The sequence below is a fragment of the Dicentrarchus labrax genome, unplaced genomic scaffold (genome assembly GCF_905237075.1).
Source record: "Dicentrarchus labrax unplaced genomic scaffold, dlabrax2021, whole genome shotgun sequence".
Taxonomy (NCBI): domain Eukaryota; kingdom Metazoa; phylum Chordata; class Actinopteri; family Moronidae; genus Dicentrarchus; species Dicentrarchus labrax.
Genome location: NW_026136714.1, coordinates 7,212,976 through 7,225,066, shown reverse-complemented (window position 1 = coordinate 7,225,066; position 12,091 = coordinate 7,212,976). Strand labels below are relative to the sequence as shown.

Sequence of the window (12,091 nt, the reverse complement as noted above, 5' to 3'; positions counted from 1 at the left end):
TGTTATTGTTCTGAATCACATACACACAAGCGGCTGAACCAACTGAACTTTTTGACTGATGAGCTATGCATCAAAGGATTACGATGTGCACTCGTTGCACTGTAGGTGAGGAGTTCTTCTTCTCATCCACCCAAAGTAACTCTCTTCGAGACTCTCACCACATAGGATGCTGAAGATGGTACACACTCAACCCTCCCGGTCTCTCATTGGACAGAATGTGGAGCACAACACTTGACAGCAGTGTCGTCTGAATTTGAAAGTCAGACATGTTAGAAGGCAGCCGCCACCTTTTCTTTTAACAAGAGTCATAAATCTGTAATGAGCACAGAGAGGATGCATATTTTATTTACTTTTTTGAAGACGTGATCCCTTCACTTCATAGCGATGCACTCGCGCTCTGTCATTTTTTTCCCTTCCAAAACAAAGTTTAAAACAGTGGCTGTTACAGCTGTTTCTGTTGCCTGTGTCTCTCTGAAAATGAATATGTAATTAAAGGTAAGCCAAAGTTAGCAAGAATTTTACAAACCTAGGTGATGAATCAGATGTAATTAAACGAGGGTAAGATATGATTTAATGAATGAAAAAAATCTTAATTAGTAAAATATAATAGACTCCTTACGGAATCAAAAAAGCCTACAGTATGGGTCTGAAAAATACATATCTTTTCTAACCTAATTACCTATATCTTATGTAAAGATAAAAGAGCCCTTTGTACCCTCATCTTGGGGTATGGTCAAAACAAATCAATCCAGTGTTTCCAGAGTTTAGATTGTGCAGTCACATATGTTTTAAGCCAAACCAGGCCGAGAGACTGAGACAGACACACAGATAGACAGACAGACTGACAGACAGACAGATGGGGGGAGATGGGCTGGAGCAGTTAAACCAGGCCAACAGAGGACAAGAGTAATGTTGTCCCATTCATCACACACTGCCAGGCTGGATCCTGGGAAGGACAGGGGAAGGAGAGCGCAGGAGCAGGGGAGCAGAGGTGAGGCAAAGTGGGGGAGAATTGGGCAGGCTGGGGTTGCAGGGTGGGCGGGGGTCGGGTGGCGTTCAGCAGGAGGCGAGGAAGGGAAAGTGATCAAGCGCAGAAATTGTGGGGTGGTAGTCATTTATGTGTGTGTCTGTGTGTGCCCGACCTTGAGTCTGATGGAGTGGCTGGTGTGGTGGAGGTGATGAGGGGCCCCAAGGGGAGATGGGTAAAGATGATCAGTGGCGAACAACCTCCTGCCACCCAGACACATTAGAGACACGCACACTCATAACACCAGAAACCTTTCTCTTTAGGATAGGAAGCAGAGGTCAAACTGAAAATAAGTCACCAACTCTTCATTTTATTCCCTCTTTCTCTCTTTCCCTCTATCCCTCTCTTTTACATACGTGTATATTTATCTTCGCTATGGGACTAGGCTGGGTGAAGAGACTAATTAGTACTAGAGAGCATTGTGTCTGCCTGGTCCACCTTCAGCTGACAGTCTTAACTGGAGTTTGACTTTGGTTTTGTGGGCGCAACCCTCGGCACAAACAGATATTCTCAAAGAAAATTGTGTGTATATCCTGTACACACAGACATACACATATACACACTCTCCTGACATTCATCCATTTGGGCCTATGGGAGTGGGGACGCCCCTTCACATCTTAACGTGGCCTTTGTGTGTGCGAGCTGCTTGATGAGGGCTGGGAAGACGTGCAGCGCATCTCAACACCCTAGTTAAACAGATATTTATGTGTTTATGATAAAAAGAGAGGGAGGGAAATAGAGATGTATTCCCCACATTCGCTCATGGATTAGTTGTTGTATGGGATAAATTATTTATTAAAACCGCAGCCTCAAAAAAAAAAAATGAAGGAACATCTGCTTCTTTCATGTGGCGCTGGCGAGGTGCCAGGTTGCATGGTGGTATCTGAGACCGGTCACAGGGCCTTTGTATCGTCTTGTTGTCATTTCCTGACAGAGGGGAGATGTTCTTCTAGGCCACTGGGTTCCCAAGTTTTAGTTTTTTTTCCTAAGGGGCCTCTCTTAACTCCCAGTGGGTAAAATCTGTGACTCATCACTCCCCAGTGGAGCTGGTAATACTTGGAATAGACACCGATGAAACATATTAGTTTTAATTTTAGGGGCAGCTACTGGCTCACATTATGTGCCTCTGTTTTAGGAGAACAGAAAAAATACTCCATGCTGCATTTGATTGCTGTCAAAACATTCTGCCATAAGAAATTATTAAATGACTATGCCTGAACAAAAGTTTCCCATTGAACAAGTAAAACATAAAAAATGTATAACTTGACTAGTTTACAAAGCAGTTACTTACATGAAAACATGAAAATGTTGTTCATTGTGCTGGTTAACAAAAATACAGTAATGCAAATTATGAACTATCCCTTTTGATCCTAAATTAAGTAATATAGACTTTTTGGAGCATTTTGCAATGGACATACTGTGCAAGTTCTTGCTTCATCCTGAATATTTTCACTGTTTTGACTCTGAATTGTTACTTGTGTAGAACAAAATAATACTAGACTCAGTGGAATGCCACCAGTGAATGCAAAAAAACTAATAAAAGCTTTTATTTACCTTTAATTGATCCCTAAATTATTCTTAAATAAAGTAAGTCAAAAATTCTGCACAGCCAAATATCATGGTTATTGGTACGAAATCACAATTTTCTTCCATCCATATTATTTTTTCAGAGAGATAGCAACACGTCAAGTTGTAAGTATACACTGGATGCTAATTGTATGCGCTAATTCTTGCACAGGCTTTGGAAATTGAATTTGTGTCGCCCCTAAAGCATTCCTCAACTTGCTTAACTTTTCAATGTTTTTTTCCCCCCTTTTCCTGGGGTGGAAATGGCAGGGATGCCGACTCCCTCTGCAGTTACAAAATCAACAAGAACGCTTTCAGATGCCCTCTGGGAGCCACATATTAGCATCCTGTCACGTTTTATATGACATTTCAATTTTTACTGTGCTGCCAGAGTGAGGGAGGCAAAAAGAAAACAAAGAAAAACAGGTGCAATTTTAGCACAGCAGCAATGAGCAGCAGCCACTTGTGGTTCAGACTCATTTTGTGGTGTGATGGGATATATGCTGCTACATTATAACGGTTAGGTTTATCATTTTTATGGCGTAACCCAGCAGGGAGAACAATGTGATCGGAGGTTAAAACAGTCTCAAATGGCTCTCTCTATTTCCACCCAGTAGATATAGGACAGATATTTGAGTCCATCGTAATAGGCTAAGTCCTCAGTGACCTCTCTCTTGTTTAGCTCTAGGCCTTGGGTCAGTGAAGAACAAACTGTCTTTGCAAAGTTTACAACTGCTCACGTTGCACTTTTGCATTTAGATGTACTTTGCCATGATGCTATCTCTCTGAAAGAGAAATGGAGCAGTCGAGTACACAGAGGCATTGTGCATCTTTCCTTTGTTAAATATTTGATCAAGTGTTTCAAGGAGTTTACCACATTTGTTTACCACAATTTACCAGCAAGTACAATGTGGTTAGCCTAACGTGGCTGTTTCTATGTGTGTGTGTGTGAGAGAGTGTGTGTCCCTGGGCTCTCTCTGGTGTCACTGAGGGTTGTTTCTCCTTAACGCATGCAAACAGCTCACATCACTTTAACGAGCCTTCCCGCCTCTGTCTTCCCTGATGGGAGCACTCCCATGATGCAGCCTGCTCCACACACTTGCACATAGGGTGGCTCAATGCTGAACTGATGGGTGCTCGGCTGATATTTCATATCACACTCCACACATCCAAAAAATGATGCAAACTTTGGACATAACCACAAAAGATGCATTTATTGTCTTTAAACGGCATACATGCAATTAAAACAACTCTCTGCCAACAAAGACTCACAAAATATTTCTGCTACCAACCTGATGAGAGTTAATTGATGTCAAAGAGTTTCTTCTGCACATAGAAATATTTCATTCACGGGATAAATAGATTGTCTCAATGCAGTTTTTCATTTAATACACAGTAGTATCCAGTTCTTTTGACTTTACCCTGAATTCATTTCACACTCTTGAGTAGCCCTGACCCTTTGCTATACATAAACTACACCACACAGGAAAGGACAAAGAGAATGAATAATAATGACAGAGAAATTGTGTAAAGGCCTCAAGATTCCTTTGTGTTTATATTAGTACTGAGTACTGATGGTCATGGGCATTCAAAGAATTAATTAAAACAGTATGTATTCTCTCCTCTTATATATTCTGTCAACCCACAACTGGGGATGCTAATTTATATTCTGTGTTTTGATATTCTTGCATATATTTAGTTTTCATTTAATATTACTGCTCTCACTGTATATGCAATCATTTTGCATAATTTGTATGGAGTAAATATATTTGTGGCAGAAATATATATCTTTAGGATTTATTTCAATTACTGACATTGCACATAGTGGTATATGTACTTCACTGTACTTCATATACAGACACATGTGTACCTGACAGAAAAGTGTACATATAATATTTACATATATTCAGGCTTGTATTATAGTAGATGAAATCGTCAAGACTTAATGTTCTGTCATCCGTCTGTAATGACAATTTGTAATACACAGACTGAACTGGCAGTTACTGTAACATGTCAGCGTAACACATTGAAGATTAACCTACAGTTGCAGTCTATTAAACTGCACGATGCTAAACTCATTAGGCAGGCTTATTACACTATTTGTCTGGATGATTCAAGCCATGCAGCATCATCTTTCAGAACACTGTTGACAGAGGTGCAGGGATTTGTAGCATACTTTGAGCATTAACATGACTTGCAACTGTAGCCAAGTCAAAGAGAGAGGCCTCACAGATTTCATTTTATTAGCCTTGCCTTCAGGTCTCCAAACAAACCCACTTAGTCTCCTTGACAGACACAGGAAGAGACAGATGGAAATACTGGCCCTGAGTCTCCTGTAAAGATCCTGCTCCTCCTCTTAAGTGAGACTAGAAGCTGGTCAGGACTGGAAAACCATGTTCTCATCACATATCACATGTGAGCTTGTGGTTGACACTATGAGTCCATGATTTAATTTATTTAGTTACTGGTGGATTAACTCTTGAGGATGTGTGAATGTGTCTTGGAAAGCTCACCTTCTGATTCAAATATTTCACCATTTTGTCAAATATTCAAGTCAACAGAAAGCTTCCTTTAACCTTGACTGTGAAGTGCAAATGCCATGTCTCCTTCCTCACTAGTTCCCTCTCTATCAGTGATGACATTGCAGTCTGAAACAAGCTTGCTCAGAAGAGAAAGAAACTGCTTTTAGAAGTCAAGGGCCCTCATCGTCTAATCTGTGTTGGGATATAATGTCGTTTGTAGAGTCACACAGCAAGACCAGGTGTGCAGATCAACCTTATCTAATAGCTCTAGGGTGTGTGTGTGCGTGTGTGTTTGTGTGCATATTAGGTTCCATTATAAGAACAGGTTGCCTGGCTCCATATGTGCGCAGTGTGCAGGGAAGCTGGGAAAACAAGGTTCTCCGTGGCCCTCTGTGTTATTGCTACCTCCCGCCTCCTCGAGTCGTGTTTGAAGACAGGAAATACGAGTCAGACCGCAGTCCGAGGGGCATGTGGCAATGGTTTATACTCCGATGACCTCTGACCTATCCTTTCCACCCCCGCCCGCTCTCTCACACCACTCCCCTGGCCCTCAAACACTCTCCCTTGAGTCTGAGCCCGAAAATAAAACGGCCTGACCCGGCCCAGCCCGGCTCGTCCTAACCCAGCCCAGCACAATAGACCCTGCGTTCTGAGATTTGTTTGAGCGAGCAATGAAAAACAGATGGACTCTGAGGAAAGGACTGAGAAGAGGAGGAGAGAGAGAGGAAGAAAGAAAGGGAGTCTTGTAAAATATTTGCGAAGAAAAATAACCCAGGGACGCTGTCTAATTATATCTATTTGTCTTGTGTGGTTTTTCTGGGGAGGCCATGTGGTCTCCCTGACTGCTCCATGGTTCATTTTTCACATTATCTGATCCTGGATGGAGAGTAAAAAGAAGAGGGCGCATTGCGGGGGTTGGGGGAGGTGCAGGGGGGGGTCTCAATGGGAGGGTTGTGGTGAGGTGGGGGGCTGGCCTCAAGGAGCGAAATGTATGAAAGGCCTCTGGGGTCCTGGAGGTTTCATGTCTTTGACTGCTTCACTGTCTTTTTTGGGTATAATGATAAGGATTAATTCTCTAATCTAACAATGGCCATCCATCTTCATCATTAACACAGCCATTGCTATACATGCTGCTTCTTTACCAGAAGAGATATATTTGCTGGCCATGTCTAGTTAAGGTTCATTTTGCAGTTAATTAACTTAAGTTCTTCAAACAGCTGTGTAATATCCTTGTTTTTCTCTGCTTTATGAAATCCAGATTCTTTCTTATCTGAGCAATGAGGTTTTCTGGCATGTTTAATTCATTCTTTATATTCGCAAGTGTTCAGTTATTTAACTAATACTCTCAACTGCAGGGGAAAAGAGCACATCAATTCATCCAAACAAAAATTATTGTCTCTATATGAGCGAGCAATATATAGTTCTGTGTGTTGGCATGATAATGTACTCGAACCAGATGATCTCACGATGAAAGTCTTCTCTTCCGCCAGTTTGCTCAAATTTCCCTGCTGTTGCCATATTGTAAACTGGCCACCCATGACAGAACCACGGACACTCTTGTAACTTCCTTCTGATAACAGATAGTCCTCCTCTTCTTGTTATGCCCCCTTTTTTGTCTCACAAGCATGCCCACCAATCACATCCAGCCGCAACCAGTCTGCGTGTTGATGTCCTCACTCAGCCAACGGCTCTCGATCACTCTCTGTCACCTCATTCTGTCCAGATCCATCCTGTCCCTGCCTGTCAGTCAGTCAGCAGGCAGCTCGTTGACTGTTGCATGACTTCTTCAATTCTTCACTTTGTTTCAGTAAGAGAGGGGGATTGTGGATTTTACATTGCCTGCCTAGTTTGTGGTTTCTTCCCCAACTCCTCGCAATACTCTCAAGTTCTCAACCATCAAAAGTTGAAAAGGAAGAGCTCTTCATGGTGGGTGACGGCGTTAATAAGGATGATAATGATGTCACGGCTGGTGACATCATCACAGTGTGCCAGCCAGCAGAACAAAAGAGGGCTCTGCCCGGTCTTCCTAGCTGTCTTGGCAGCAGCAGAGAGAGAGAAAGAGAGAAAAAGAGCACCCAAAGATTGATGTATCCATTTGGCTTTCAGTTTAATTCTGTCTCTCTATTCACATATTCAAATTTTCCTGTGTGAGCTTTTGTAAGGAGGAAAACATTTTGATTTGTTCTGCCGACTTTATATCTCTATTACGGCCTGGAATGAAAGCACTCCGTCAGTTCATTCAGGATATCCGGTGATTTGGCTCCCCACTCCAAATCTTTGACGCTATTTAAAATGTATTGTTTTCACAAAGATGCCTGTGCCCAGCCTCTGTCTTCTCTCTCCTCTTTCTCTCTCCTCCCTTCTCTTCACTGTCTCTCTCCATCTCTTCCTCCCTCTCCCTCGCTTTCTTTCTCCCTTGCCTACATCTCTATCTGTCCTCTTGCAGGACTCGGAGAGAAAGGGCTTCATGAACAAGCTTTATGCCATTCAGGACGTGTGCATCAGCGTGCAGAATGCACTGGATGAAGTGGCCTCCTATGGCGAGAGGATAAAGAAGTGAGTCGTAAGCCCGCTCCTCGGCACCCGGCCCGCTCCGCTCTGCACGTCCCTGTGTTGTTGTTTTTTCCTGCAATGCCAGGTTGCCCTGTTTCCACTTGTCAGCCTAACTGAATAAAACTCTGTGCTGCTCTCAGGAAACACGGCCAGCGTGACACCCAACCCTGAGAGACAAACACAGGCGCTGTCTGTCTTTATGTCCATCACATCTCACTTAACCCTGCATGACCTCTTAACTGAATCATCTACAGACTAGATTAAACACATAATACTGCACATGCACAAAACAAAACACTTATTTACTATGCACTCCTGCATAGATACAAAGCAACGGGAAGGAAGGAATTTTGTTTTTATTAAAAGCTGTAGGGGAAAAAAAAGAGCCAAGCAGGTTCCTTCTTCAGTTACAGGTAAAAACATTTTAAATCAAACTGAAACATCTTTGACCCGTGTTTCTGTAGGGTTGAGAGCATTTTACTGATAATATAGTGTGAATTGTATTGAGTCTCAGCCCATTTTCACCCTGCATTGCTGACCTGTGAGACACTTTGGGTGAAGTTATTTCCTTCTGCACAGTTCCACTGAGTGTGATGAATCTGTAGTGCAGGGTCATCCGGATCAGCTTGTTTGGGTTGAAAAGTATTAAAATGCCCTTTCTGACTCTCTACTCTTTCTCATCATGTTTGGCTGGACTGAGTTTTGCTCCTGATTTTTACAGTCCCTTTTTGTCCTCTCTTTGCAGCACATTTAACTGGACTGTGCCTTTCTTAAGCTGGCTGGCCATTGTGGCTCTTGGAGTGGCCACCACCATCATATACTTCATCCCTCTAAGATACATTGTGCTAGCCTGGGGTGAGCTAATGTCAAAAATGTGCATTGTTTATATACATGTACTGTAAGTGTAGGTTATTAAGTTTAAAAGATATAGTTAAATGTAAATACAGAATCAAAGTAAGCATGTGGCAGTGTTACATGCTTCTTTTTATGTATTGTATTGGGGGGGAAGCACAGGCAGTCATTTGTGTTATATTCTAAGTACATTTTCATAGTACAACATAAAGGCTTTAACAACTTGTGTACTTATGTCCACCTCTCTTTCCCAACTCTTCCGTACCTGCCCCCGTTTTTCTCTCTACAGGGGTGAATAAATTCACCAAGAAGCTGCGAGACCCTTACACCATTGATAACAACGAGCTGCTAGACTTTCTGTCCAGAGTGCCCTCAGATGTACAAGTGGTGGGTGAACTTTCCTCTTTTATCTTTGTCTCATCTTTTATATCTTTTTGACAACACATCTGTCAGTTCCAGACATGGGCATGAGTTAGGGCTCCTTTTATGATCTCCTCGGTCTGTTTTCTTTCTTTTTCTTCCTCTGTTGGCTCCTCACTGTTGTACTTTTCATGTGAACTGACTATCCATTGTTTTAGCCATGCAGACATCTAATCTAACTGTTTCAAAGTCGTTTCTGTGTTTTCCTATTAATAGCTTCCTAGTCTAATTCAATTTCCACATACATAGCTGGAGCTGTGTAATAAGATAACGAGGTTAAGTGAGTTTAGTGCCCAGCATATAACTAGGTTGATTGACTCCATACACATACACTCACACACAATTACAGTTAGCTGTTGTTTCCCAGCTATGCTAGTAATTGGAACCGAGTGTAAACCAACAGTTAACCAGCCCCATGCGGTTTTGCTTCTACATTAACCGTGAGATCAGATTAACTTTGTGACTGAAGACTACAGATGCTTCGTTAGGTAAAAAATGGTGTGTAAATGTGTATGTGTGTGTGTATGTTAACTGTAACGTGCTGTGCTGCTCAGGACAAAGTGCAGTTTAAACTGCAATTAAGCGGCAGCTTGTGAAAGTCGTTGTGTTATCCAGCTCCGATGGTGTCCGCTGTGGCCGTTAAGCCCTGCTGTGCTGAGTTCAATACACATGCACATGAGCGCACAGATAAACACACATGCAGGTTGAGGCTGAACGACCCGGGGCCTCTGATACGACCAATCCCCTGCCACATCAGCGCTGACACACTTCCTCTTTGATCGCTTGTTGCCCACAACTTCTTTCATCTTTACAGGGTCATAATCCTTGCTCCCCTACACACCCCTGTTCTCCCCCTTTCGGCCCCCGTGCAGTTTTACAGTTTCTTAGTTTACTGGGGCCTGCTGTAGCAGTAGGCATCAGGCAGGTAGCCATCGGCTTAAATGAGACCAAGCTGTCCCCTCTGGTGAAGTGCAGCCACCTTACACACCTGGAGCCTAGAGGAACTGAGCGGTGAAGGGGCCCAGCCCCTGCAGGTATGAGGCCTTTACAAGGCCCCTAATGAGGGCCTGCTGGCTAGGGAAGGTGGGGCAGACATGGTGCTCTGGTCTGGTGCCCGTGCTGCTGGAGTTGTGCCTACTGTATAAGTAATACTGTAAGTGCTACTGTAACGGTTATTGCTGCAGCTGTGGGAATGGTAATTGTTGCCAGGTTTCACTGACAGTTTGGAAGCTTTCCGAGTAATGAGGGTGAAAGACCAAGGGAGAGGGGTAAGAATAGATTTCAGGGGAGGAAAATGAGGATGGAAATAGAGAAACAGGAGGAGGAATGAGGACAGAAAGTACAAGTAAGAGTTGATTGATCGGTGGAGACGATTAGTTTGATTATTTAGGGTAGGGTGCTCTTGTTTGTATTAATAAAATAAAGTCATTAAAATTTTGATTTGCTGCTTAGTCAGCTGAGAAAGAACTGAGACCTGCGCTGATCTCTTCATCACTGCATCCAAAGGTTAATTTTCTGCGAAGACACCCTGCACTGCAGTTGTTGGCTAAAAACAGACCAGAACGTTCTGCTCTGCGGTGCGTCCCGCTGCTGCCTGCGGTGGTGGGTTCACCTCATTGCCTGCCCCCGCCTTACTGGGTCAAAGCCGTCTGTGGGGATTAAGCCCTTTAGGCTCTGGGATGATGCACAGAGTTGCTGGGGTCCAAATGGAGCGTCCCCTCACAGGCACGTGTCCACGACACCCACTGGCATTGGTGCAAGGGCCCACTATGCCTGATACCCTGGATGACTAATGAAGTGCTATTTCAGGGCCCCGGTGTGACCTAACACACATACATAATCACACACACACATGCTCTCCCAGCAGTAGTGCATGTGAGGTGGGTTGGGGGTGTTTCAGTATACTGTTCCGCATCATTTGGAGGTGCTTCAGTGCAGCCAGAACTGATGAGGTTCTAATGACTTTATATACAAAGGGCATCCACACTGGGCCACCGTCCATCATAACTTATGTAGCAGTACAGCATTCCAGCAACTATGGAACAGCTTTTTGGACTTTTAGACTCCTCTTTCATTTATCTTTATAGTGTACAGTAGTACATAAAAGCAACTTTGCATTTAGCAGCAGCAACACTCACTTTACATCAGTTGTACAGTTAAAAAAAGGTACTTTAGTCTTGCAAACCTAGCTCTTTAAATCAATGACACTGGGCCCCTAACAGCACTGTCAAACACCCTTTAAAAACGAAATCCTTAGTGGTGCATGGAAGCCCAACCCCACGAGTTACCTTTTTACCACCTGAACAGTTTACTTAAATCATTATGTCCCTCTGTAAGCAGCGGTGTTAAAGACTGGCACTGGTATTTAGTGCATGTGTGTGTACAAGAATCACTCTCCCTCTCTGGGTAACAGTTTCTTGTATCTGGTTTGGATCTTTTACCAGCTCAAGCTATCGTTATGGTCATTATCAGGGAATCCTTCATGTCCTCTTAAACGAGGCCAAACTGAGCACCTTTATAGTGTTAAGTATTCCCTACCTGGCGTTTGGGAGGTGTCAGTGCACTAGTATGTTTTACGACACCATTAGCTATGTGAGCTAGGGAGTGTATAAGTAGGACCAAGGCAATTAGCATGCCAAGTGGCCCTTTATGATCGGTGTAAAGGAGCCGGATCAAACCCCCAGTACAAAAATAAGCATGAATTCCAATTTAGCGCCTAATGAGCAGAGGGGAGTTGGGTTAATATTTTTAGACAACATTTATGTTGGGGATGAAACCTCATTGGACATACAGGGGTCAAAGGCAGGATAGTTAAAGGTTGAAACGTTGCCAGATGCCATCACTTACATCTACCAGAGGTCTCTCTCTCCTTTGCTTTGTCCTTCTCCACTTTTGTGGCAAATTTAAACATTTCAGTGGCCAATTAGTCACTATTCAGTATGTGTCTTGCCACAGCAGCTAATAGGCGAAACTTTCCTTACTTTGTAAAAAAATTTTGCTCACTGGTTTATGTCACCTTGACATGCCTTTTCTTTCCCAGCACTAGACGTGAGTGCTGAATCCTCCGATCTGCAGATGTGTGAACTATACACAGTAGTGTTTCCCTGGAAACATTTAATAACCCTTATGCTCCATTAGGCGTCACATGAGA

General features: G+C 43.2%; 1 protein-coding gene across 7 annotated transcripts in view; it reads left to right on the top strand.

The window, feature by feature from the left end:
- The window catches only part of mctp1a (multiple C2 domains, transmembrane 1a), a 132,091-nt gene that overhangs the window by 112,147 nt on the left and 7,853 nt on the right, over positions 1-12,091 (top strand). For all 7 annotated transcript variants that reach the window (XM_051423736.1, XM_051423734.1, XM_051423735.1 and 4 more), the window contains 3 exons: positions 7,562-7,671; positions 8,414-8,523; positions 8,810-8,907. In XM_051423736.1, the coding sequence (XP_051279696.1) occupies positions 7,562-7,671; positions 8,414-8,523; positions 8,810-8,907 (318 nt within the window). The remainder of the gene's footprint in view (positions 1-7,561; positions 7,672-8,413; positions 8,524-8,809; positions 8,908-12,091) is intronic.